Source organism: Carassius carassius, chromosome 21, assembly GCF_963082965.1.
Source record: "Carassius carassius chromosome 21, fCarCar2.1, whole genome shotgun sequence".
NCBI lineage: Eukaryota > Metazoa > Chordata > Actinopteri > Cypriniformes > Cyprinidae > Carassius > Carassius carassius.
The window spans coordinates 17,404,782-17,432,460 of NC_081775.1; the positions used below are offsets into that span (position 1 = coordinate 17,404,782).

The 27,679-nt window shown below is 36.6% G+C and overlaps 1 protein-coding gene across 3 annotated transcripts in view; it reads right to left on the reverse strand.

Moving 5' to 3' along the window:
- ccser1 (coiled-coil serine-rich protein 1) overlaps window positions 1–27,679 on the reverse strand; it is an 81,446-nt gene that overhangs the window by 43,703 nt on the left and 10,064 nt on the right. For all 3 annotated transcript variants that reach the window (XM_059503526.1, XM_059503527.1, XM_059503528.1), the window contains exons 3-5: window positions 24,806–24,990; window positions 15,506–15,596; window positions 14,663–14,777 (exon numbers count right to left, since the gene is read on the reverse strand). In XM_059503526.1, the coding sequence (XP_059359509.1) occupies window positions 14,663–14,777; window positions 15,506–15,596; window positions 24,806–24,990 (391 nt within the window). The remainder of the gene's footprint in view (window positions 1–14,662; window positions 14,778–15,505; window positions 15,597–24,805; window positions 24,991–27,679) is intronic.

Consider the following 27,679-nt stretch of genomic DNA (forward strand, 5'->3'; position numbering starts at 1 on the left):
AATTAGGTGGGTTTTTTTAATTTTTTTTGATCACTTTTACTCAGGCCATGCTAGCTGGCAACAAAGGATTCCATTCATTGTGCTAAGCTAAGCTAACGCCGACCCAGTCAAACTAAAACAATGCATGCACTGACACAAAAATGCATTTGCCCACCTATCTAAATGTAGGAAATAATGTGAATAAGCCCTATTTCAAAAAACGGTGGAGTGTTCCTTTAACAATTCTAGATTTCCTTTAGGTCTGACGCCTGAGGTGTTTAACACCATTCTGAAATGTAAAAAAAAAACAAAAAAAAAAAGAAGAACTCATTTTTGCCACTTTCAAGCAATTACCAAACACATTAAAGACATAGACCTGGTGTTAAATTGCACCTCCTATAAACACAAATGTAAGTATTATTATTCCGTCTAGAAGAGGGTGTAAGTTACTTGAAAGAAGCTCTGTGCATCAAGTAATTATTTAGATTCAATCATTAATTACAATTTTAGATGTCAGGGCCTCTATGATTCAGCTTAACAAGCAATGTGATTGCTACACTAACTAGAGACATTTAAAGTTGTGAGGTGAATCTCACTTTGCCTATAAACATGCTAACAAAAATGGAACCTACCAATTTTATATGAATATGCAAGGCAGGAGTATATCTGCCATACTAAGTGTTATGATTTCTTCCATTCGTCCATTTATGAGTGGACAATCATGTTAATTTATAATAATAAAGTCTATGTAGCCTCTAAAATGCTGCCTACGTATGCAGCTTGGAACAGAGCTTGGAACAAAGCCTGTATATTATTTATGATATCATATGATCCATTTAAAAGTAGTTGAAGCGATGCTGTTATTAATCAGGTCTTGGGACACAATTTGCTCCGAGACGCACCTAAAAGCTGCTGACCTCAGGGTGTTTTCATTATGCTTCAGTTGCAGCTTTGTCTCAACATTTACACTTACAGTAACACCTACATATTTCACTTTAATCATTCAGTCACCTGTATCACCCCACTACATTATATCCATTATCACCTCACTTCTGGCCATAATCTGTTTATGCCAATGTAAACACTGTCATCAAGTCTGATCTTTTATGCATATGACCTTTGCTAAGCAGGTTGACAACCCCCCTCTGCTTGAACTCTCATTTAGAGGCTGTATGTTATTTAAAGTTGTAGAGGGGTAGAGCACTGGAGTTCTGTACTGGCATCTGTCAGATGTAAAAGACTCCCTCAGGTGAGTCGGTGTTCTGGGTTACACTTATTTGCACTGTTTTCTCATTAGCATCCTCATTAGCATTAGGCAAGCCTGGCCCTTTGTTCTCTTAATCACATTTTAACTTTGCACTAGAGGAGCAAAGTCCCGCCTATGTTCATATTTGCAAAGTTGTGTTTGGAAACCAGTAATCGGAATGCTTGGCTTCCAGAAGCAGTGTTGAGATCAGAGAAATGCTCACAGTCCTTGCTAGTATAGTAATTATTGCAAGGGGAGAGATCCAAAAACTTGTGCCCTTTTTCTGCTGGCAAACAAGAAACAGAGATGGATTGCTGTAAACATCGAGAGAGTCCACAAGATGCAGTCATCTTTGATTGTGAGCATGAGAGATAGAGGGAAAAAAAAGAGTGAAAAGTGGTATCAAATGAATTTAAATGTTCTTCCCTACCAGCCACAGACAATTTTTCACACTAGGTGTGGGCGGTACGACCAAAATCTTTTATCACCATATGAGTCATTTTATATCACGGTAACAGTATCATTCACAATATAGTTCTTTTTTCTAGAAATATCCCAAAATTCTCATATACTACCTTTGATTTGTGGGTCAGTAAGATTTATTTTATGTTTTTGAAAGAAGTATTACAATAAGGCAATATTTCTTAGATTAAAAAATACAGTAAAAATAATGTAAAATATTACAATTTAAACAGTTTTCAGTTTCAATTCAATTTTACAAGTTATTTAAGAAAAAAAAAATCTATATATATCTATCTATCTATCTATCTATCTATCTATATATATATATATATATATATATATATATATATATATATATATATATATATATATATATAATCTAGATTAATCTATATTAAAATGGCTTATTCGAATTCTGCCGAAGGCATTCAGAATATGTGTGTTACCCAAATAAAATTGACAAACAGTAAGTCTTTGAGAAGGGGTTTCTCAAGCCAGGTGGTGCATTAGAAAAGGGGCTCATCTCCTGTTTCCAAAATGCATCACAAAGTGCTTGAAAAAGCTGTAAACTAATTCCACATTGCACAAGGTGCAAACAACCTTACGCCTGTTTCAAACATACTCCGTCTGCAGTGCGTATGCGTTGCATATTTTTTTACGCACCCATGTTAACGAATTCCAGTTGCGTTCCAGGAGCTTTGCGTGTGCAGCAGTGCAGCGATCGTTTACGTACCGAGTAGCGAACTGCAAATGCGTCCTGTGTGAAAGCACATCGAGTCCGTGCTGCACCACATACGTAACGCACACGGACTGCATACGCACTATGTGTGAAACAGGCGTGACTAGGGCCGTAGCTGGGGTCAGCAGGGCCCCGGTGAAGGTTGTACCAGTGGCCCCTGTTTGAAATTGTTTAATTTGTATGTTCGTTTATTTTTATTTATTTGTGCTATTTACACAATGTTTAAGTTTTTTTCAAGTTTGTAGGTGTCGAGGTACAGAAGCCAAATAATTTAATGTAAAATAGCACTGGATAGTCTTCAATGTAAAAATGAAATATACAATCAAACCGACGTTTATTCAGACACCTTCAACATTTCTCACATAATTACAGTTTTGCTATATATATCAAAAATTATATCTGGTGTCTGAATAATTTGTGGTTTGACTGTTAAAACTACAAAAGTAATTCAGTCAAGAGCAGTGAGTGATTTTCATTTTCATTTTCTTGGATTAACATTACAGCAGCTAGAAGCTAAATTAGGCGCGGTCTCTTTAAGAGACGATGAACGCATCCAATATAATACACATCCCACTTTTTTCCTCAACTGTTTACTTTCACTTAAGAAATAACTGACAGTTTGTTTCGAGCATAATTTCCAAGGTGGATATTTTGACATATTTTGTATGTATTTGTCGTCACAAGAGCAAAAATAAGCAAATTCGATGTTCAAGTGTCTTGAGACGCCTTTCTCTGCGTGAGCCCTGAACACCAGAACACCGCGGTGCTGAATTGGGCTCTTTCACATCTTTTTGTTTGTTCAAATTGCTGTGCTGTTCAAATTGCAATTTGTATTTGTTCTTTCAGGTGCAGGAGGGACTTCGAGGAGAACTTTGCAGAAGAGAGCTCGGTTCAGTATCACTGTGTTATTATTAACAATGTGTAACGGATATGCAGGTCATCGATTCATGGGTTCTGAACTAATGAATCACGGTTCGTTGAATCTAAAACAATGCAAACCTAACACTTTTAACATTTTAAACTCAGGCATACAAATGAAACCTTTTTACTCTAAATGCCTGGCCTGGCGCCAGCCTGGCTGGATTTAAATTATTTACGACACAGGATGAGACATTCCAAAGTCACGTGAGCAGGCTCAAAGGAGAAATTAACTCTCCTTTCAACTTACACACACCCACGCACACACACACCCACAAATGTTTTATCTTACACTAATCATGTAAATCCTTAATAATGTGTATTTTGAATAGGTTTGTGTATTGCATAAAAATGGTTAATCCTGTGATGCGAGGATTATAAGTATGACTTGTATATAGGAAATGTTTCTCCTCATTTTAACTTTCTCAAATAGAATCATGAGCTGTAACCCAACTCCTTCGTAAAACTTTACGACTGCATCTGGGAGAAACAGGGAAGCCAGCTCTCGCTGGAATTTTTGTAAGGAAAGAGAAAAGCACCTTTTAAAGGTATAGAATATATCTCTTTTTGTGCTTAGATGTCTCCCCATATCAAATTGGAGTATCTGCAATTTTATCATGTGTTAATCAAATTTTAAATGTGTGTAATTCTGCATTTGAATGTAACTTCATGTTTTGATCATTTATATATGCCACTTTTGGTGTCTGTTTAATCATCATGCTTTGACGAACTAATTTATCTAAAGCAAATTAATGAAAAATGTATTAATCTGGAATTATGAACGTGCTAGGATATCACTGTTGAAATCTGATAAACCCTAATTTATTAGGGTGGGTGTTTCCACAGAGACAAAGGAACTTTTTCCCGCTTCAGATCGCGGACGTTCATTGGTTGTTCACGCGAACAGAGGCGTGAACCATTTCAAGCCATAAGAGCTGACCCCGGAAGGTCCAGCCTCTCTCTCTTCTCTTAGCTCTCTCTCTTCTGGTCCTTGCTCTTCTCTTACGCGCTGCTCGTCCCTCTGCGCGGCCTTGGGCCGCGCTCCGATCGCCGTCCTCATGACTCCTTCGGAAGCTTTCGTTGTTTTGTTTATTTTCTTTACTAAGTTTATTTGCCTCTCCACATGAGGAAGACGAACTCTGAAACATTGCTTTCTTTGAACTTTCAAATATCACGCGATTCCGCAGCAGCCCGGACACAGAGAGGACAAGCCCAGACTGACGCACGCTACACGCCCACGCTGCTTTCGCATACACAGAGACACTTGCAAGTATCATTCTCTATGGAAATTTTAAAAGCTGCTTAAAAGCTTGTCTATAATTTGATTTCTATGTTGACTCTCAAGGGTTAATTTCTGTGAGTTTACATAACCGAGCGCGTGAGTTTGCATATCACGCCTGTTCTCTCATTCTCTTTCTCTCCCTTTCCCTCATTTGGATTTCGTTATCTCTTGTACAAAGTTTACTGTCTATATTGTCATACGCGTATTTACTCTGTATAAATCGTAGTTGATGTATTATTAGTTCAATTATTAAATTCCATATACTCCAGATTGTCTGTCTAAGTTGCTCATGTTACGAAGTCAATGAAATGCCGATCTTAGCTACAAAGCTCATTTGTTACTTTTAAGTAATATAAATTTTATAAGGACAGGAGAATAGTTTCATGGCCAGAAACTATTCGTCCTGGAATTATAAGAAGTGATAGCGTTACTTAGAATTAATAAAACAAATCTTACAGCCGTTTGCTGGACGAACCACGTTTGATTTACATTAATTTCTAGTAAAAGATATCACAATAATTGATATGAGTATTTGAATAAATGAATAGAATATTGAAATATTAATGAGTAAATTACAGTGCCTTGTGATGAGTTATTAATATATACAATTGACCTATTTTTCATCTTCAATAATTTTAATGCAACTGTAATATGATATATATATTAATCATATTCCTGATTAATTACCCAAATTCCCTATATATCATTTGAGTTAATTATTATGTACAACCCAGTGCGGCTACAAATGCTAAAAACAGTTGAGCAGCTACATTTATTTGTGAAAATATTTCTGTAAGCCATACTGATTCTGGATAATTTGGAAAGAACAGCATTTATTTGTATTTATTTATAGATTTTTTTGGTACGGTAACTAAAAGGTTTTTTTTTTTTTAACCATACCCAATATGATTTTTTTTTCTTATTCATAACAAAAAAAAGAAGTAAAAACATTGTGTTCCCTATATTTGCATAAGCCCTTAAAAAAACTCACATTGTTTGACTACTAACATTCCCAGACCGCTCTTTTCTTCCTGCCATTGGTCATTTTGTTTATCCAAGCAAGGCATTTTGACAAACACAACAGACTGCAACAAATTGGTCAAGTCCTATGAACGAGAGGCCTTCTGGCAGCAATACTAGAAGTCAACCGTTTTCACACTGCCATCACCCATCTCCCTCAAACTTCAATTTTTGAGCTTTGACTCAATTTTTATTACGACGACTAGCTCCAGGCCAGGATCAGCAACCTCGGCGATGACATCATCTCTGTTTGTTTGTTTATTCTGAACTTTTCAACCCCAAACATCTGAAAAGCTTAAATGTGTTGATTCTGCTCATTACGTGGCGTCCCTTGTGGCTTAATTGTGGTTTATTTATTTCTAGCAGGGAATTAAGCGATGATGTCAGAGCGGACGGTAGTAGTTGCAGGCGGCTTGTTAACATTAAAGCAATTTTTCTTGTTGATCAAATATTCATGCCTTTAGAAAAGTCATTTGTTGAAAGTCTTACATGAAAAAATTGACAAATTCAATGGGAATATAACGTAAAATCATTGTTTCTCTTGTCAAAAATATTAACAGTTCAAGCTTTAAGAGACTTCCGCTTTCTAGAAGGTAACGATTCTTAGAGTAAAAGAATATTACTACACAGTCAACATGTCATTAAAATCCTTCTGCCATTTATGACTAAGAACCATTTGTGTTTCAACGTTTCTTGGCTAGTGGATGCACATCAGGGGAAGAGGCGGCCGCCTCACAAAGACAGTGTCCAATCAGTGATGTCACAAGCTTCCTTGCTATGTGTTCTGCCGCTGTGACTCGGTCAGACCCCCAGGAGACTTTCCCTCAGCCAGATCTCGCTCACACACACACACACACACATACACACATCAACAGAAATCAACATGACGCCACAACTGAGAGTGTGATCAAACGTTGGGAATAATCACACCCCCAACTCCATGCTTCACAGAAAAACCACATCTGACTGGATCTCAGTAATTAGTTATGCTCAAACTAAAAGTCTAACGCTCCTTTAGTCCCACCCAAGTTTCCTTGAAAGTCTCCTTTCGCTCCCTTTCTTTGAAGCACCTTGACAGACTTGGGTAAGGAGACTGGGGAAAGTAGCACAAGGCCAGACACGCTGCCTTCTGTTGTGGAGGACCACAGCTTGCGGAGAGCTGAGGAGTCTGCCCCCTGCTGAAGCAAACCTGCTCCTGAAGGACATGAGGAAGAACGAGAGAACCCAGCTGGTCATGAGCTTTGCATCTCAGCATTTCACTGCTTTTTCTGTCTCTGGGCTAAAGGTGCACTCAGTAAGTTGTTGTTTACATGTTGCAGGCTCTTCATCATGGTGCACTTTAAAGTTGGGGTGCTTTATAAAACACCTTGAGCCCCGTAAGACCTCTACATAATGCAAACATGATTATTAATATTTATTTTAAAATCAATACCTAAACTACTACAATCATATAATAATAAAACATTATTGCTGGAATTATTATGATTATTATTTACAGTCATCATAACTAACATGACATTTTACTATTCATATTTTTATATTCTTAATATTTTAGTAGTAGTAGTAGTTTTTTGTTGTTATCGAATATTAATATCATCATTAATAATGACAATAATCATATATAAAATCATTATATAAATAGTAAGAGTAGCAGTAGAAGTGCATTAATAGAGCTGTTCAGCTGAGTCCTATACAAGGCTGACAATTAGGATGTTCTCCAATTACAGAGTTCCCTCAGGGATTGCTAATGGGGTTTAAGAAATATGGTTTTAATTTACGAGTAAAATATCTGTGATATACTGTACGAGACTTGAAGAGATGTTCACGTTTAGTTCTACATCATGAATTACACATTTACAAATGGCTGTTTATATGTTTAGTGAATCAAACTTGCACCCTTATGGTAGTAAGTAGAGGTCGGCCGATATATCGGGCCGATATTTGTCATTTTTTTAATATATCGGCATCGGCCGATATCAGTGTTTAGTAGCGCCGATTTAACATCAGGCACGTCAGCGGGCAGCCCCGTGTTATTGGTGCGGTGGAAAGTGCTGCTGCTGCCGCTGCATGTGAAGCACCCCAAGCCAAAACTTTTGGAAGATTCAACAACAGTCCTGGGAGATAAAGGTAGTCAGAGAATTTCACTCTGTAAATGGGGTGGAGAAGTTGGCAGCTGTCACAAACACTGCAGCGTGACATTACCAAAGTAAACTGTCTCTGACGTTACTCCGCCCCGCTCACAGACAGCAGCGTGCTCGGAGAGACAGCTGTCCTGGAGCTGCCCAGAACGGTGAATGAAATTTGTTCGGAAGCATGGTTTGATGCAGACAATAACCAGTTTTCCACCCAACTCATTTGTATTTAGAGATGTCAATATTCGATAATTTCCATGATCGATCGTCGTTTAAATTAACGATCAATTAATAACCTTAATGCTGCAAAATGTGTCTGCAGCGGTATTATTATTATGTGCAAAAGCCACTTGGAAAAAAGCTTTCTCACCCAAATTAAAGAGGTTTTAGTCTGAATAAAATGCTAGTATAGCAGGATTGTAAAATGAATAGATGTGATTATGATAATTTTATAAAATGAAGAGAGCACGCCACACGTTGGAGATCATTTTACTTTGTTGACTGTTTCCGGTCAAGGAGACCGCTGAACGCGCCTCTTTAAATGGTTTCGTGGTGCTCGTTGTTGTTTTAAAACGCAACTGCAATGTTTTCAAATGTTTTCAATGTTTTCAAATTTATATATTCAAATATAGTAGTGCTGCAACGGATCATCATTGATCCCAGATCTGTTCTGATCAATATCTTCGGTTCGGCACAAATGTGACCCGCGGATTGATTTATGAAAAAAAAAAAAAAAGCTGCGCATGTTCAGTCCACACTCAGTGGTCATGGCGAGCGGAGGAACGGAGGAGCTTGAACGCCCCGCGCATTTTGGCGTACCTGTCAGATATAATGATGAAGGAAAGAGGTTAGAGTGAAAAGATTGTGCCAGATCTTTATGAACAGGAGAAGAAAAAAGTTGTGGATGAACTATCCCGAGCATCCTCTGTTGCGCTCACGACAGAAGGTTGGACGTCCAGGGGGATGGAGAGCTCTGTGACGATAAACTGATCACTTCACAGCAGACTGGAAGATGAGAAGTCGGGCTATTATGTTAAAAAGAAGGTATTATGCCTTGTGCACTTTAAGTTGATTTCATATATTTTAATTTAATACTTTAATGTTAATAAAAAAAGACAAAATGTATGTTTATTTGTCTTGGCCTTTTTTTGCTGATCCGAAAAATGATCCGATCCATACGAGGACGAGCGAGCGCGGGTTTGACTAGATGTATTTGGAAATGTTAAACTATTATATATATATATATATATATATATATATTTATTTATTTATTTTTTTTTAATGTAAACTAGACGGAAAAGATCATCCTCTTCACATGAGCAAAAACGTGCATAACAGTAGAGTGGACCGGTATACTACGGTCTATTTAAACTGACCAGTGTAACCTTTTAAATGTTTGGTTGAGTGTACTTTATTTTAATAATGAACAGACTGTGATGTAAGTTTGAAGTTAGAATGCACTTTAGATGTTCTGTGTCATTTATACCAAACACAAATGTTGCTGGTTGCTAGTGTGTTTGCAGCACTATCTATTTTATAGATATATATATATATATATATATATATATATATATTTTTTTTTTTTTTTTTTTTTTTTTTTAGTTTAATTGATTTTTATTTCTAAAATTGTTTTTTATTTAAATGTATATTTATATTTACATTTATGTTCCAACAAACTTGAAAAATTCTACTTGATAAATGCTCTAAAACTTTTATGTAAATGATTGACTTATATATATATATATTTATTACCTGTTTTATATATGTAATACTTGGTCAGCTTATTGATTTGTTTGGTTAACTTTGGATACATTTTTTATTTTAATACCGTGCAGTGCACAAAATTAAGATTCGAGAGATGGTTCAAGTCAGTGCTCAATAAATGATGATAAGTTTAGAAATGTTGTGCATCCACTTATTATTACTGTGACATTTTAGCATGCAAATGAAGGGGAAAACTTCAAGATATCGGCCCTAAAAATCGGCAGCACATATCGGCCATCGGCTGACGCTGACCTCTAAACATCGGCATTGGCTATAGAAAAACCCATATCGGTCGATCTCTAGTAGTAAGTAGTCTTTATTTTACTTAATCAAAAATAGCTAGAATGTTGTTGGGAATTCAGACGAATGCCCTTTTTTCATGCATGCAGTCCAGCTCTGTAGCAAACATGCCTGTTCATGGAAGTCACCAGGAAGGGTCTTACTTTACTGTAATTTCTAACTGAAGTCTTAAAGTCAAAAAAAAAAAAAAAAAAAAAAATTCATTTCTTTACGTGAAACTTTTAATGAGGAAAAAATGACTGAGTGCACCTCTAAAGAAAAGACGAACAAAATATGATTTAGAGAAAACGTATAAGGAAACTGACTGGGTCTTATGAACAATTAGATTTTTTTTCCCTCCTAGACGACCTTGCTGATAGTATAACTAAATCTGATCAAACTGCATTAAGACTTGGTCATTTTGTTCCTCACAAAATGACAAAAAAAAAAAGATACGGTTGAGGATTTCCGTTTCTGTGACTTTCTCTCGGTATGAAAGCTGTATAAGAGAAACCCAATCATAAACCTTTACACGGTCTTTGGCAGCACTGCTAAAATAGACGGAGCTCTTTTTTCGTCTCTTCCTATAGCTTCATCTTTCTGCCTCCGTTCACAGAGCAAAACACTTCCTTCTGCCTCTCTTCAGAGCTGTAAAATGGGCTAGCGCAGCGTATCCGAGCGAGAAAAACATAACACGAGCTGCTGTGCATCAGTCTCGCTGACGGCTGATGCGTTTTCCACACCAACAGCCCAGATTTCGCCTTGGGATAATATATCTTGTCACTTAGTCAGGGTGTAGGATTATAGCCCATCAAACAGTGCATCCTCAACTCTAGCTGAGCTGACTCACAGCAGAAAACAGGCCTCCCAGCCACTGTCCATTAAAGACATCTATACTAGCTGACACCTCCCCGCCATAATGACACTGTACCGCAATCCCATGCATCTTTGAAGCCGTTTCTCTCCCGTCTTCCGAATGATGGATTTGACAAACACGAGGAAAAAGCCAACTACTTTACTTCTTTTGAGTTTCATTATTTTCAATGCTGAGTGAATTATTAGATGCTAAGAGAAACAAAAAGAATAGTACACCAAAAGATGAAAGTTTGCGATTATTTACTCATTCTCGTGTTGTTCCAAAGCAGTATGCTGCCTTTATGGCATGCATTCTTCTTCCATACAACAGTAGTTCACTGTGATCATGGCAGGCAGAGCTCCAGTAAATAAAAGAAAAATCCATGACTGGTGAGCTATATTCTTCAGAGGTTTTGTGTAAGGAACAGACCAAAATTTAAGTCATTATTCAGATTCGTGTCATACCCAAATGTGATGTATCTAAATATACTACTGTTCAAAAAAGTTTGCAAATATTTGGGAGGATGTTATGTTTTCAAAAAACAAATCGGTTATACTCCCTGCATTTATTTAACAAAAAATATTGTAGTAGTGTGAAATATTATTGCAATTTAAAATAACTTTTTTATTGTAAAATATTTTTCACATGTAATTTACCAATACATTTACTCCAGTCTTTATTGTCACATGATCCTTCAGAAATTATTCTAATATTCTGATACGGTGGTCAAGATACACTTAAGAAACAATTATTATTATTATCAATTTAATAATTTTTTTTTTTTTTTTGCTAAACACATCACACCGTGATCCTTCATGAATAGAAAGTTTAAAAGTAAAGCATTATTTTGAAAATTAAAGACAATCCATACATTTACAAAATGTCAGTTTTGATTAATGTAATATCTCAAAATAAATAAATAAAAAATATGTCTTACTGACCCTGTAACTGTATGTAGTATGATCTTTGAGAGACGCAGTGAAGGAAACATTTCCCAATTCCCAGTAAAAAAATAACCTACATTTAAGTGTATTTCTTACATAAAGCTATTATACAGTTTCAGAAGACTCAAGTATTGTGTACAAGTCATATATACTGGTTGTGGTTTTTCTGTACTTTTGGTTTAAAAACACTATGAAATGTTGTTTATTAAAAAAAAAAAAGTATAAAAAACTACAAGATACTACACATTTAAGATATTGCTTTTCTTTTTTTACAAAAATGTAATGGCATGATTAAAATTGCATAAGTAAATAAACAGAAATGTAATTTTTTTGTGAGCTATCCCTTTAAATGCACTGTTAATACATCATACCATGCCACAAATAATTACTAATAATATTAGCTAGCCCAGCATGAATAGCAATAGCCCAGCTGACGATGAAAAAGCCTAGACCTTTGTGCACAAATTGTGAGATCTTTAACATAATGAGAACAGAACAGTCCTGGGGTGCCATCAATTTAGAAAATAAATACACAACTTCCTCAAATGTAGCAATAACGCAAAAAAGGAGCTTGCAGGGCTACTCGGTAAGAAATCTCATTCAAAACTGTGTCAAAGATATCAAGACAAGGTCATTCAATCACCACATGCTGACAAGGCGAAAATACACTTTCCAGAAGCAGCACGGCTTTTATGAGGCATTCGCTAGCTCAAATATACTATAAAATGTCATATAACAGTGTAGGTTTGGAAAAGTACTTCTCATAACCTTTCAGCAATATAAGGTAATATTTGGCGCAGCGGTGTTGCATTTAAAACATTAAACCTTCTACTTACACAGAAAACAAATAAAGGACTTATTACAAGTAGCTGAAATGTAGTAGTTTCAGTACATTCTGTAATCATTTCTAAATAAACCCGCTCTATTTTGGGGCATGCTCTAAAAACTGTACAAATAATTATAAGGTCAGGAAATGTATTCAATTTTCTAGGCTAATTTCCATGCTAATATAATTTGCTCTGTGTCCACATGGGATTCATCCAGCTCTGAAATGACTCTGCTGTCATTACGCATGAGGATGAAACTGCCAGTCAGAGCAGACCGAGTTTGAGAGAACGTTATCAAATCATACAAACTGTCGGCGCAGTCAGTCAATGCCCATGTCAATACATCAGAGAAAGTTTGATAGTTTAGGGAACAAGATGCAAAGCAGTGGAAGAAGCAGGACTCACTTCCACTGAGAACACAACTGTATAAATTAGCTTATTCTCATGCCAACACGGTCATGACTGTATTTCTTGGCATGCTAGTTAGCGATCGCTGTAGTTTATTTGGTACACTGCAACTTCATTTCATCAAAATGCTTCAAATCTGGCTAAAGCTGTGCTTCTGTTTGACATAGCAGGGCAATCCCTCAACTGAGTACTGATGCTCCAAAATGAATATTCTCAGAATAGCACAATATACTTATACCACACATACAGAGAGGCTGCAAATCTCTGTAAAACCAAACTTCTTTCCATCAATATATCATCCATCATTTTTTACATGATGGATGATGATGGACCATTTGACATGCTTGCTGCTTTTTGTAAATTTTCGAAGATTCTGCTACTAAAATGTCAATTTCTTTTCAAACTTTCAAAATAAATTCCCAGTTTTATACATTAAATGTTATTTTAAATGTTATTAAAATGCTTATTTATAAACATGTAATAGCTTTTACTTGCATATATGAGTAACGTGTCATAAACTGAAGCATAGATGATTTGAATGAAATTCATTCTTCTGTGGAACATAAAAGATGATATTTGGTGTATGGACCAAAAAAAAACAAGAAGATTTAGAAATTTAGAAAATATCATCTTTTTTGTTGCACAAAAGAAAAAGTAACTGACGTTTGAAAGAACATGAGAGTGAGTAAAGGATGAAACAATGCTCATTTGTGGTTGAGCATTCCCTCTAAGGAACTATAAACAGTAAGAAAATGAAATATTTTCATAAAAGAGTTTAACTACTGAACAAATATGAATTTAATAATATCTCTGCAATGCAATGCTGACAATTTTTTTGACGATTTTAAATGGTTTTGAATTATTTTTGAAAGAATTCTCATATGCCCACCGAGACTGCATTTATTTGATCAAATAAAAACAGTAATATTGAGAAATGTTAAAAATGTAAATAATTGTCTATTTGAAATATTATTAAATCTAATTTATTCCTGTAATGGCAAAGCTGAATTGTCAGTAGCCATTATTTCAGTCTTTAGTGTCACATGATCCTTCAGAAATAATTTACGTTTACATTTAGTTATTTAGCCGATGCTATCCAAAGCGACTTACAAATGAGGACAATGGAAGCAATCAAAATCAACAAAAGAGCAATGATATGCACGTGCTATAACAAGTCTCAGTTAACCTAACGCAGTACACATAATGTAGCAAGGTTTTTGTTAATTGTATATTTAAAAAAAAGAATAGAGAAGTTAGTGTTGTTGTTTTTTTTTTAAGAAAATAAGCAATAAGTAAATTAATAGAGTCCAAGTCTAAAAGGGGCACTTTTTTGTTTTTTAAGAACAGAATTGGAATAGTGAGTGCTAGAGCTAGAGGGTCAAATAAAGATGGAAGAGATGTGTTTTATCCGATTCTTGATTTGGGAAGGTCATTTCAACAGATGGGAACATATCATGTTAAAGTCAGGGAAAAGCTTAATTAATGCCTTGAATTTTATGCAAGCAGCTATTGGTAGCCAGTGCAAATTGATAAACAGAGGCGTGACGTGCATTCTTTTTGACTCATTGAAAATTAATTGTAAAAGTATGACAGAACTGGCTGGAAGACCTGAATTAGAAATCAGTCTGATATGATGATTTTGTGCTCAAGAAACATTTCTTATTATCAATGATGAAATCAAATATGCTGCTTATTTATTATTTCTGTGGAAGCAGTGATAGTTGTTTGATGAATACAAAGTAACCCATTCATGTCTACACTGCATTTGTGAAATTTAGAGTAGAAGCTGCAGTGAGGAAAAGATACCTGAGGGGGGGCTCCTTGGGATCTCTTCCAGGGGTCCGGTCGGTGGAGGCCTCGAGGGGTGAAGGCAGCAGGTTGAGGAATGATGCAAGGGATTGACTGGAATTCTCCCGTGGGGCTGTAATGGCAAATAAAATAAAAAAAGAAAGAAAAAAAAAGCTTATGGCTGAAAATAAGCTTCAACTTCCCTAAAATAAGGAATTTATTTATATTTTAAAGACATTTTTGTACAACAAACAAAATTTTGTGCTTTGTTGGGTCGCCACTTGTCCAATGTGTAATCTGGGTCCTGAAGCAAAACCGGCTGAGAACCACTGATCTAGGGGAAGTGCATGCCAAAATAACTTCATGCACAGGCGCTGCAATATTTACTTCTCTTGCAAAAAAAACTGCTTCAGTAAATATCAGCAATGACATTCGCAGTGTTTATCGGTCTAGAGGCTTTGCCTGTGGTGCATGTTAACGTGTAGCGTCACATGTGCTGATGTAACTCCTCCTGATATATCAGAACATTTGGAAAATTAAGATGACGACATGACTAATTCATAACTGTATGCGTGCATAACTTTATGGTGTAATATTTTACAAGGTATTAAATTTGAAAGATTTGCCCAAGTCCTCTTCAGCTAAAGCTGGGGGTTGGGGGGGATAAGGGCTTATCTTTTTATATCTATGGGAAACATCATTTCTTCAAGCGATGCAGCTATTATAAGAATGTGTAATTACTATAACAAGATTTTCAGAGATTTAACAGCATGAATATGAATGAGAGATAAACGCCATAATATATCTTTGAGAGTGTGGAGCAAAAAAGGAGAGAGCAACTGGAGTCTGGAAAAAACATACCATGGTGAGGTCGCTGGTCATCCGAGAGGTCGAGATCCAGCATCAGGTCATCCTCATCCAACTCAGATGAGCCAAGGTTATTCAAAACATCCTGGAAAAGAGGGAAAAAAAATATCATGCAAACGTCAAAATAAAAAAATATTGCTAAGGAGAGCTCCGCGAGTATGGTTCTGGGTCCATTTTATTACATGCTATAATTCACCAACACATGGGGTTATGTTGTTGCACATAATTAATGAATTTTTTATTACAGAATATAGTAATTATACATTTGACTTAGTACATGACTTAGTTCCAGTTCTAACTGCAAAAGAATTACATTTTTTTTTTATAACCTAAAATATATATGATTGCATTGTTTGTTAATATTTTTAAAGAACATAATTTGTTCTGAAAAATATATTAATATTTTAATGTCTTACACACACACACACACACACACACACACACAGACACTATCATTGTACCATCTGTTTGTAATGAGGCCAGTAAAAATGGTAAAAATGAGGACAACCAAACCTTATATGTTCAGGCCAATAGAAAAAAAAAAGACCTGTTGAGACCTGGTATCCATATAAGAATCATATTTTAGTAGTTATGACATATTTAGAATCCAATTTAATGTCTCTACTTTGCAGTTAGAAGTGACTAATGACTTTCTTAAATTAAGCTCAAACCTCCAGCTGCGTGTCATGGACTCTTTGCTAAAGCAAGACGACAAAAGAGGATTTAATTTGATTTAAAGACGCCTCCACAGCAACCTTTCCACACATCTGACTAAACAGCACAAAAAAATTCCACTGTGCACTCAAGAAGCAGAAACCCTGTGCGATTCCTTTCAAAGTGTCACACTGCCATCTTGTGCCCAGCATGAAAAAAACATACCTTAGGATTGAAAGCTAAAGGTAAGAATAATAACTCTAAAACAGGGTTGTTTATTATAACACACAAGCTGGATTGAGCAAAGCTCTGGATGGAGTATTTCAAGCTAATCTTATTTAAAAGTGCATGTAAAAGGAAAAAAGGCAAAAGAGCAGCTATTATGTCCTATTAAAGTGGAAAAGTGCAGCTCTATGGCTAATTAAGCAGGACAGAGCAAAGGACTGGATAGTGCATCAGAACAGAAAAGTGCCTTAACTTTGACTTTGCTAGAAATTAAAGGGTCGCTGGGCACCTAATTAAGACTCTCAGGAAATGAAACAGCCTGGCCTTTACCTCTGTGAAATATTACGATGCCAGATGACAAAATGAACATAATGCATCACTAATGTTGTAATTTCTGTAAGAATGTAGTATTGATGAAGTGAATGGCCTTATTCAGTGACCTGTTCAGACAGCGTATTTGGATATATTGAAGAAGAACAGTGTCATGGTTCATAAATGTCCTTGTAAACATAAATGGCTGAACACAGGTTGTTTATGTGCATATTCATGCAAACGGTCTCAATCAACAAGGTCACTAATCACAGATATTGACAACGAAGGACAAAAACTGCCAGTGCACGATAAAATGTCTGCGTGAATGAAAAAAGAAAGAGGTGATGAAAAGATAGTCTTTTTTTCTTCAAGCGTTTATTTCTGAGGGATTGAGATGACAGAGAGCTGACATTTGGTGTGACTCACTCTCCATCTCCCGATGTTCAGATTGATTTTTCTGATCTTTTCATGTCAGTGTCAGGAGAAAACATGCTTTACTTATTAACGAAATACCCTGCGGCCCTTGACAAAAAGGCCAAAACAGTTCAATGGGAATGTAAACAACTTTTCCTCCCTTTGTATTTCTGAAATCACTTTTTTTTTTCCTTTGAGAAAATAAACAAAAAAAACTGTATTTGAGGAGGCAATCTAACAGGTTTCACATTAGCAGGTTTTGCAAGGATACACCTTCAGACACATTCTGGGAAGTCGTGGCCTAATGGTTAGAGAGTCGGACTCCCAATAGAAAGGTTGTGAGTTCGAGTCCCGGGCCGGCAGGAATTGTGGGTGGGGGGAGTGCATGTACAGTTCTCTCTCCACCCTCAATACCACGACTTAGGTGCCCTTGAGCAAGGCATCGAACCCCCAACTGCTCCCCGGGTGCCGCAGCATAAATGGCTGCCCACTGCTCCGGGTGTGTGCTCACAGTGTGTGTGTGTGTGTTCACTGCTCTGTGTGTGTGCATTTCGGATGGGTTAAATGCAGAGCACAAATTCTGAGTATGGGTCACCATACTTGGCTGAATGTCACTTCACTTCACTTCACTTCACTTCATTCAGAACTAGAAATCTGTGCTGCTACCAAAAATTCTTACAAAGAGTTGGAAAACATTTGCACAAATATATCCCAGGGATTAGGAAATGACCCGAACTGAACTCAGGGCAACCACGCTTAAGATCCATTGCAAGACGTGTTAAGAACACGTGCCTCTTGGTACAGTAATGAGATACTGAAGTAACTGTAGGGAAAAAATGAGACCTGATTCAAATGGTCATGGTACCGTCATGAACGAGTGTCGAAGATTAACACGGAAAATAAATCATTAAATAAAGAAGTTATTTTTGTTTTCTTTGCAGAAAATTAGTATTTTTATAGCTTCACAAAAAACGTTGAACTACTAATATCACATGGACTATTTTAACAATGTCCAAACAACATTTGGGGGTTGAGGGTCAGAAAGCTCTTGGATTTCATCAAAAATCTCTGAATTGGTTTTACGAAGAAGAAAAAGTCTTACAGGTTTGGAACAGCACAAGGTTGTGTAAATAATCGCAGAATTTTCATTTTTGGGTGAACTGACTCTTTAAGTCAGTAGTGATTACTTTTAGTTTCAAGTTTAGGCCACAGTGTATTGCGCAAAATAAGGCCTGATTCAATAAGGCAGATTTTTCATAAGTGAAACTCTGAAAACCCTTCAGGCACATTCAGCTAACCAGCACTGGCTGCTGCCAAAAGTTTCATTCATCAGCAAGACCAAAGTCTCCTGCTCTACAAAATAAAGGTTGATTGCAAGCTAAAAACAATTAGGCTGTATCAAACAAGAACCATCTTGATGCAAATTAAGCTACAAAAGGCAAACCCAAATTACCAAACAACACTTATGTGATTTACAAGCGTGTTGGCCAAAGATTACAGAAATGGGAAACTACTGTAGTTCCTCAAATGTTAATGTTGGAAGAACACAGAGAGCAATAACTGGCATGCTTCCCTTGAGAGCAGTGAGCATAACCACAATTTCTCACTGTGACAATGGAATACTTCCCTTTTCCTGTCTGTCTTTGTGTGTACTGTACATAAAAAGTTATGTGAGTCAGCCCTGTAAAAAGTATGTTAATGAGCATTTACATTCTTTGGTGATTACAGCGTCAGCTTAGAAAAATCTACAAAAAAGACTTTACACAGAACACACACACACACACAAATTCTTTCTTTCTTTTCTTTTCTTTTTTTTTTTTAAAGAGGGCTTAAAATAAAAATGAGTAGGTAGCAACTCACTGGCTTTTAAAATGGAACATTCAGAAAACAAATGATTTTCTTTTAAATAAATAAAGATCACGTTTTTCATGCTTAAGTTCATTTTTAAAATGACTCACGCTTCAGTGAGTGAGTCAGTTATTAGACCAATTCTTACAAACAACTTGTGAGTTTGGGACATGTTTGAGACTGATTCATTAAGAGCCGACTCATTCATTCGCAAACCGGACATCACAGATAACAATGTTCATTGTTCCGTGCAGTTTGCACAACGCAAAATGCTGCCCTTTCTCTGAACTTGGCGGCACCATAAAAGAGGATTTTCCTTCAACAAATCGGTTTCATCCGTCAATTAAAAAGTAGGCTCACATATCAATTTATCTTTATCTAGCACTGCTTCGAAAATACAAGAATCTGGATCCTCAAATTGGCCTATAACATGCAACACGTTTCCTACAATTTCCGATTTCTGTTGACAAACCTGATCAGACACGCTGCCTTCAGGATGTAGCCTCATCCAAGAACAACTGCCAAGCAGGATAATGTAAATGGAAAGGCCAGGTCAGCCCAGCCAGAGTAAAGGTAACCTTCACTCACAAATTTTGCTCGGCACATGACTTGATGACAAATTAGCAGTGGCACTTTAGCAAGCATTAAAGAACAATCAGACAGGATGTGGCGTTTCCCTCCGCTACCCTGGAAAACAAGAGCAATTACTTTGGCCTCAAGCTGTGCAGGTGCAGGCTACATTATCGAGAAACAAAACAAAGCCTTTATAACGTTATAGGAACTAGCCAAAAGTATGACCCATTGTTTTTCCTTACTAATTAAAAGAATGTTTTCCTATAAGGGTTTTGTCTAAAATCTCACTCAAGCTGAATTCTTTATCTATCACCAATGAATGGCACAAGCTAAAAATAGTCACTGCTAACTTTTTTTAGCCATTAAAAAGTCTGGGGTCAGTACGCTTTTTTCTTTTTTGCTTTTTTTTGAAGGAAATTAGTTTTATAAAGTAAGAATGGATTAAGTGAGACAAAAGTGACATTTATTTATAATGTTAGCGAATATTATATTTCAAATAAATGGACTAAGAATCCTGTATTACGGTTTCCATAAAATATTAAGCAGCACAACTGTTTCGATAATATAAGGAACATTTCTTCATCACCAAATTAATATATTAGAATGATTTCTGAAAGGTCAAGTGATGCTGAAGTCTGGTGTAACAATGGCTATTGAAAAATCAGCTTTAAAATAACCGTTCTATTTTAAAGGCACAATATGTAATTTTTCTGCTTTAAAAATAGCAGATATCACTATATCTATGTTATTTTTTTTTTTTTGTTGTGTACTTACATTATCCCGACAGTTTCCACGAACTTTAAAATCCGGAGAAAATTATAGTTTAATTAGAAGACACGGCACGTTTCTTTATTTCCGTTTTGTCGCCCGTCTATGGCGTCATATAAACTTTGACCCCTCTAGTTTATCTAACTTCCTGCAGAACCCGGCGGAGCCGCCATATACAAAGGTGAACAGAAGCAAAGACGAGACGAAGAAGAAAAAGTAGTAGCTAGCCTTGATCGAGACTATTATATTTTATATTTATATTGTTTATATTCGTATTTATACCTCAATCAATAACTTAGTTATGGATCATGATTATGCTTTGCCTGCACGTTCTGTGAAGCGTAAACGTACGAGTGAAATAAATGACCTGAGAAGGTTTTGGGACGAAGAAGAAACGAGACACTGGTAAATATTGGAGTTGCATTTCCAAGATAGAGAGAGCTTCGTGACCAGCTGAAACTACAGAGAGATGCTTGCATTCTAATAAACAGGTATGCATCCATTCAGCTAACTATATCTATCCGTATATTTTGTGAAACGATGATGTCTTGTGTAAAACGCAGACGGACTAGCTCTCATGAAGAGTATAATGTAAATCTACATGTGTTCTATATCTAGCTGGATAAAGTAGCTTCAAATGCAGTTCACTATCTTGTTCGATATCATAGTATAAACGTAGCCTAATTATAATTATTAACGAAAGGCAAATAAGATTTGATAGGGGTCTGATAATTCATATATCTCTCCGTTCGAAAATACGTGATTGTCAAAATACTAAGGCCGGTGACACAGTGGCTGCGTGCTGCTCTGCTGCGTGCCAGAAGTGTAGGTGACATAGAGGGAGACCGCCGACAGACCAGGCTCTTGTCTTCATGACAACAATATCTATACTTCATGTTGAACATAAATATAAAGCCTACTGATAAAGGAAACCGTCAACAGTATTGACGGCAAAATAGACTTATGTTTGACAGGTGCAATATTTGAAAATCGATAATTATTTATTTATTTTTTAAATTACATTTGTATCTGAATTTATGTCAACCTATAGACTTTCAAACATCAAAATGTCATGAATTAATATGTATTTGTGTCCAAAATTACATATAAACACATTTTCCTATTATATTTTGCCTGGAAACGCTTCCAACACGCGTGCGTGTCGCGTGAAAAATAGGCGTCGGTTCTATTTCTAGCATGCACACATTTTCCGCGCGGCTCGATCCGCGCCTGAGACACGCGTCTCACGCAGGCAGTCTGCAAGCTCTAACCCAGGGATCCTCAAATCTCGACCTCGAGATCCACTTTACTGCAGAGTTTAGTTCTAACCCTAATCAACCACACCTGAGCATGCTAATCAATGCCAGTCGGTGTCTTCAGGATCATTAGAAAATCACAGGCAGGTGACTTTCATCAGGGTTGGAGCTAAACTCGGCAGTGCATTGGACCTCCAGGGCAAGATTTGAGGAACCCTGCTCTAACCTATTAACATGGGAGCCGAATTAAAAACTGACACGCCACGCAGCTGAGACGCTTGCGCCACGCATCCAGTGTGTCGCCGGCCTCAGTTAAAATGAGTGAGGAATGTGGGGAGCGACAGAGCGCGTGTTCCAATGAACAACAACTCCCATGAGCCTACGCTCTTTCCCGACGTCATCAAAGTACGTCTCATGTTATTGTTTTGATTGAGTGACCCCTGGTGGCCAAAAATTCCATACTGCACATTTAATATTGTAATAATATTTCACAAAATTGCTGTTTTTCTGTATTTGTAATCAAATAAATGCAGTTTTGGTGTGCATAAGAGACTTCTTTTAAAGCCATTACAAATCTTACCAACCCCAAACATTTGAGTAATAGTGTACATTTATTAGTAGTTCAGAGTATTGACAGTACTTCAGCTGTTCTCAAATCAGTGTACATTTTCAAGAAGCAAACTACTAGTAAATAGGAATAGGTTAGTATGGTTGACTATCCTGTTACACATCTAATAACTACGTATGAGGTCAACTAGTTAATATTTTCAGCACAGGTACATTTAAATATTTGAGTTTTAGAATGCGGAAAGAGTGCAGTAACAAAGTCCCTTTCAAGAAATATCTGTTCACTCAGCAGCGATATTTGCAATGCCTCCAGACAGCTATTTGGGTGTCCAAGGCCAAGTCGTTTTTTTACTTGAATGGGGAAATAAAAGTTGTTTTTTTATTATGTTCAAATAACATTAGAAAAAGCTTCTATTTCAGGCTGGCCCATCCAATGTTCACATGCCGTTAGTCCTCAGCAGGGGTCTCAGGACAGTGACTGTCTCTATGGCAAACAGAGCTTCACTGCAGTGATGTCATGACTTTAACCGGGACTTAATCCACCATAATAATGTAATTGCGTATTCTCCTATTCATAGTAATATGAGTGCACCGCCTTTGTACATCTGAAGTCTCTGGTAGAACTTTAGCATGCTAAAAGTTAGCACTGTACATATATTTGTTCTTACTGAAAACTACAGGAATGAAAGAACTGCTTGTGCTCCACCACCTTGAACAAACTTCAACACAATCACTGTTGGACTTCAAATGGCCTGCTATGAACTGTGCTCCTATTATTACCCATAATCCACAGGTTTATTATGAGGTCTTGTGACAAGATTAAAAGGACAATATTTTTCTGGAGTCTGCTTTTAATAAATAAACAGATGGTGGCTTTAAAAAAAACCTTGCAGTACAAAAAGGCTGTTTTATGTTGTGAACTAGATATTTCACGATCAGAGTTTTTCTTAAGAAACTGAACTTGTGATTGAGGAATGAGAATCCATGAGACCCAGTGATTAGGTTACAATGAAGCATCACAAAAAACTGCTTCTCGCACAGTAGCTCGGGACAGTCTGCTCTAGGTAGATTCACAGCAGTGCCACTCTTTTCTATTTCATAATTATTGATTTAGCTGCACTCCGCAGAATATTCAACGACTTGGAAATATTCTTATATCTTTCACCTGCTTTGGGATTTTCAATTACATTTCAGAGTCGATTAGATTGTCCTTTTTTCTTCAGGGCTAAGTTTTACCATAGTACTGACTCACCAGAACCTGGACCTTTCAAGTTAAGGTGTATTTATACTACAATCAGTTTAAACCTCTTGAATACACACAACAGTTCTCTATTTAATTGCACACTTGCCTTTGTTTATTCTGTGGAACATGAAAGCATAATTAAAAAATAAAATAAAAATAAATCTTGCAGTATGATGAATGTTAATTAGAACTTGGGTTCATTACTATACACATATCCATGCATTTAACAGTATATACAGTACAGACCAAAAGTTTGGACACACCTTTTCTTTATTTTCATGACTATGAAAATTGTAGGGTCACACTGAAGGCATCAAGGGCTATTTGACCAAGAAGGAGAGTGATGGGGTGCTGCGCCAGATGATCTGGCCTCCACAGTCGCCGGACCTGAACCCAATCGAGATGGTTTAGGGGTGAGCTGGACCGCAGACAGAAGGAAAAAGGGCCAACAAGTGCTAAGCATCTCGGGGAACTCCTTCAAGACTGTTGGAAGACCATTTCAGGTGACTACCTCTTGAAGCTCATCAAGAGAATGCCAAGAGTGTGCAAAGCAGTAATCAAAGCAAAAGGTGGCTACTTTGAAGAACCTAGAATATGACATATTTTCAGTTGTTTCACACTTTTTTGTCATGTATATAATTCCATATATAATTCCACATGTGTTAATTCATAGTTTTGATGCCTTCAGTGTGAATCTACAATTTTCATAGTCATGAAAAAAAAGAAAACTCTTTGAATGAGAAGGTGTGTCCAAACTTTTGGTCTGTACTGTATATATACACAATATATAACAAGACTTCTGAAGTAACACAATAGTTATTTGTGTTCATATACGTTTGTGTCTTTTTTTAAGCTTGGAAGCTTTATTCCCCTTTCACTGTAATTGCATCAAAAAAGCAAACAGTACATGAATGAAAAATATTTTGTTTGTGTCACTGCTAATGTATTATAATTTAGACACTTAACAGTTTTTATTCATATTTCAAATTAGTTTTTATATTTATATTTTTTTTCCTTATAATAACTCTGGCTTGTGTTCCACAGAAACCGAAAGTCATACAGGTTTGGAGCGACATGAGGATGAGCAAGTAATGACTAAAATTTTTATTAAATGTTTTGGACATTTGGATTTAATAAAAAATAAATTATAGGCACTCTACATTCAGGCGCTGGAAGCTTCTACAGAGGAAAAGTGACCCATGGATACTGGCCCTGCTGACCTTCTGGGTAAAATGGTGTGAGAGAATTTGTCTGTTTAATTAAGCACTGCGATTATATCAGTGGGTGGGAATTTAATCCCTCGGAAAGACACATTGAGAGTCTACATCAATGGTTTTACAAGACAGTCATGCATTTAAATCAAATAGACCAGTTCATCTATGACTGATTTTAGAAAATGTGAGCTTGAGAATTTGAGAATGGCATTATATTTACCAGGCTGCCCAGTTTAGAAGATGAGGAACTGGTTCTCTGCTTGGATAAAGTGTTGCCCTCCATGCAGTTAGGATCCCTGAGGTTGAGGTGAAGTCTGGGTCCTCCTGCACCCTCAGAGGCCGACCGCAGACGTCTCTCCATGCGCATCACCTCATGGTACGGGCTCACGCTGCTGCACATGGACACTGTGGGATACAAACATAGATTAGAGAAACATAAAGAGCTCTAAACAAACTGTTGGAGTTATTCAGTATATTTCTTCATTATTTCGGTATATTTCATATACAGTACATACAAACACACACACACACACACAGCCGTTCAAAAGTTTGGAATCAGTACGATTTTTTTATGCTTTTTAATAAAAAGTCTCTTATGCTCATCAAGGCTGCATTTATTTCATCTGAATCAAAAAAGCAGTAATATTGGGAAACATTTTAAAACACTTTAAAATCGAATTTATTTCTGTGATGCAACAGAAATTATTCTAATATGTATTTTATTATAAATGTTGGACACAGTTGGGCTGCTGTGTGGTTTGTGTGTGTGTATACAGTCACATGAAAAAGTTAGGACACCCCTATTAAATTACATGGTTTTCTGTATCAGGAGATCATAAAAATCTATCTGGCCCCGTTTTAAAAATTTGGAAATAAATCCTCAGATGAACAATATCACATGACATATCACACGGTGTCAAAATTTAACAAAAATAAAGCCAAGATGGAAAAGCTAATTTAGGACACCCCATTACTCAGTTGCCTGTAGCTCCACTTTCTGCAGAAATAACTTGAAGTAATCATATTCTGTATGACTTCATCATTCTCTCACATAGTTCTGGTGATTGGTGAATTTTGGCCCGCTCTTCATTACAATGTTACTCCAGTTAACTGAGGTTTGTAGGCATTTGTTTATGCACAGAGTCAGGATGATGTCTAGACTTTGACTGAACTGTTGCAAGCAACACCTTGATTTTTTTTCTTTTTAGCTGTTCTGTTGTAGATTTGCTTATGTGCTTGGGATCATTGTCCTGTTGCATGATCCAATTCTGACCTCTAGAATACTTTGGTTTACAGAGGAGTTCATGATCGACTCATTTGTGGCTACAAATCAAGCCCAAAATCATCAGCCCTCGAGCAGCATATGTGACTTTTGGTATGAGGTGTTTGTGCTGATATGCTCTTTAGGTTTTCATCAAACGTACTACTGTGCATTATGGCCAAACATCTCCACCCTGGTCTCATCTGTTCAAGGGTCATTGTTCTAGAAGACTTATGGTTTGTTCAGATGTAGCTTTGCAAACCTAAACCATGCTGCCATGCTTTTTTTAGATAAAAGTGGCTTTCCTCTGGAAAGCCTTCCAAACCTGCCTTGTCCCATATTTTTCTAATTGTACTGTCATTAATTTGATCGTTTAACATGTTAACTGAGGTCTGACGAGTCTGCAGTGAAGTTCTTGGGTTGTTTGCCATTTCTCTGAACGTTACATGGTCTGATGTTGGGGTGAATCTGCTGAGACTGCTGGGGAAGATTGGTGTCTTTTTTGGACGTCTTCTACTTGTGAACAATCTTCCTCACTGTAGAATGATGGACTTCAAATTGTTTGGAAATGGCTGTATCACTCTTCTCAGACTGATGGCAGCAACAATTGCTTCCCTAAGATCACTGCTGAGGTCTTTCCTCTTTGACATTGTGTTAACACAAACCTGAAGGCTCCTGACCAGCAAACTGCCCAAACTTCTGCTTTTAGAGGTGCTCACTCTTGCTGAAGATCAGTTAATCAAATGTATTTGATTAGCAGAGCCTGACTGCTACTTACACTCTTAATTTCCATGTTAACAGTAAATGTGTCCTAACTTTGTCACTTTGTCATGGCTTTTCCATTTCAGCTTTATTTTTGTTAAATAATTAATGAAGTGGTGTTATGTGTCATGTTGTTCATTTTAGATTTCAAATTGTAAGACCTGCCAAGGACCAAATATTCATTTTACTCTGTTCTTGTGTGTGTGTGTGTGTGTGTGTGTGTGTGTGTGTGTGTGTGTGTGTGTGTGTGTGTGTGTGTGTGTGTGTGTAAAAGAACAGCATTGATTCAAAATAGAAATATTTCCTATCACTTTATCAATTTAACATATTCTTGCTGAATAAAAGTATAAATTATATATATATATATATATACATATACATATATATATATATATATCAATACATATATATATATATATATATCAGAGGTGGAAAGTAACGAATTACATTTACTCGCGTTACTGTAATTGAGTAGCTTTTTTGTGTACTAATACTTTTTAAAGTAATTTTTTAAATCTGTAATTTTACTTTTACTTAAGTATATTTTGTTTAAAGTATTGTACTTCGCTACATTTTAAAACACATTAATTACTGAGTAAAAAAAATAAATAAATCGCTCCCTGGAAACTACGTCAGTAAATAATGGGCAGGAGGGCAAACTGGCGCAAAAATCACAAGAAAGATGCAGACGGACAAAACAGGCGTTAGTGGTGCAGACACCGCTGAAAACGAAACCCCGTCATATTCTGAAGTTGAACTCGAAGGAAATGAAGTGAACCCCTGGCCATATGTATGCTCTATTATGCAGTGTAAGCTGTACTTGCCTAGGAAGACCAAACTAGCGGCTTATAAAATCTCGACAAGACATCAACCCTTCGCAAGAATGTAGAGGTAAGCTAAATAATTGCATCGTTGCATTGGTGGTTAAAATGAAGCTTTGACATGTTAGCAAGAGGTTTTCCACAAATTAGCCAAAAAGACAGTGGTGAGGAGTGTGTTATATATATCGTCTGCGATAATATCATATTTTTTGTTTTAATGATGTGCACGCGCATTTATATTGCGTTCTTT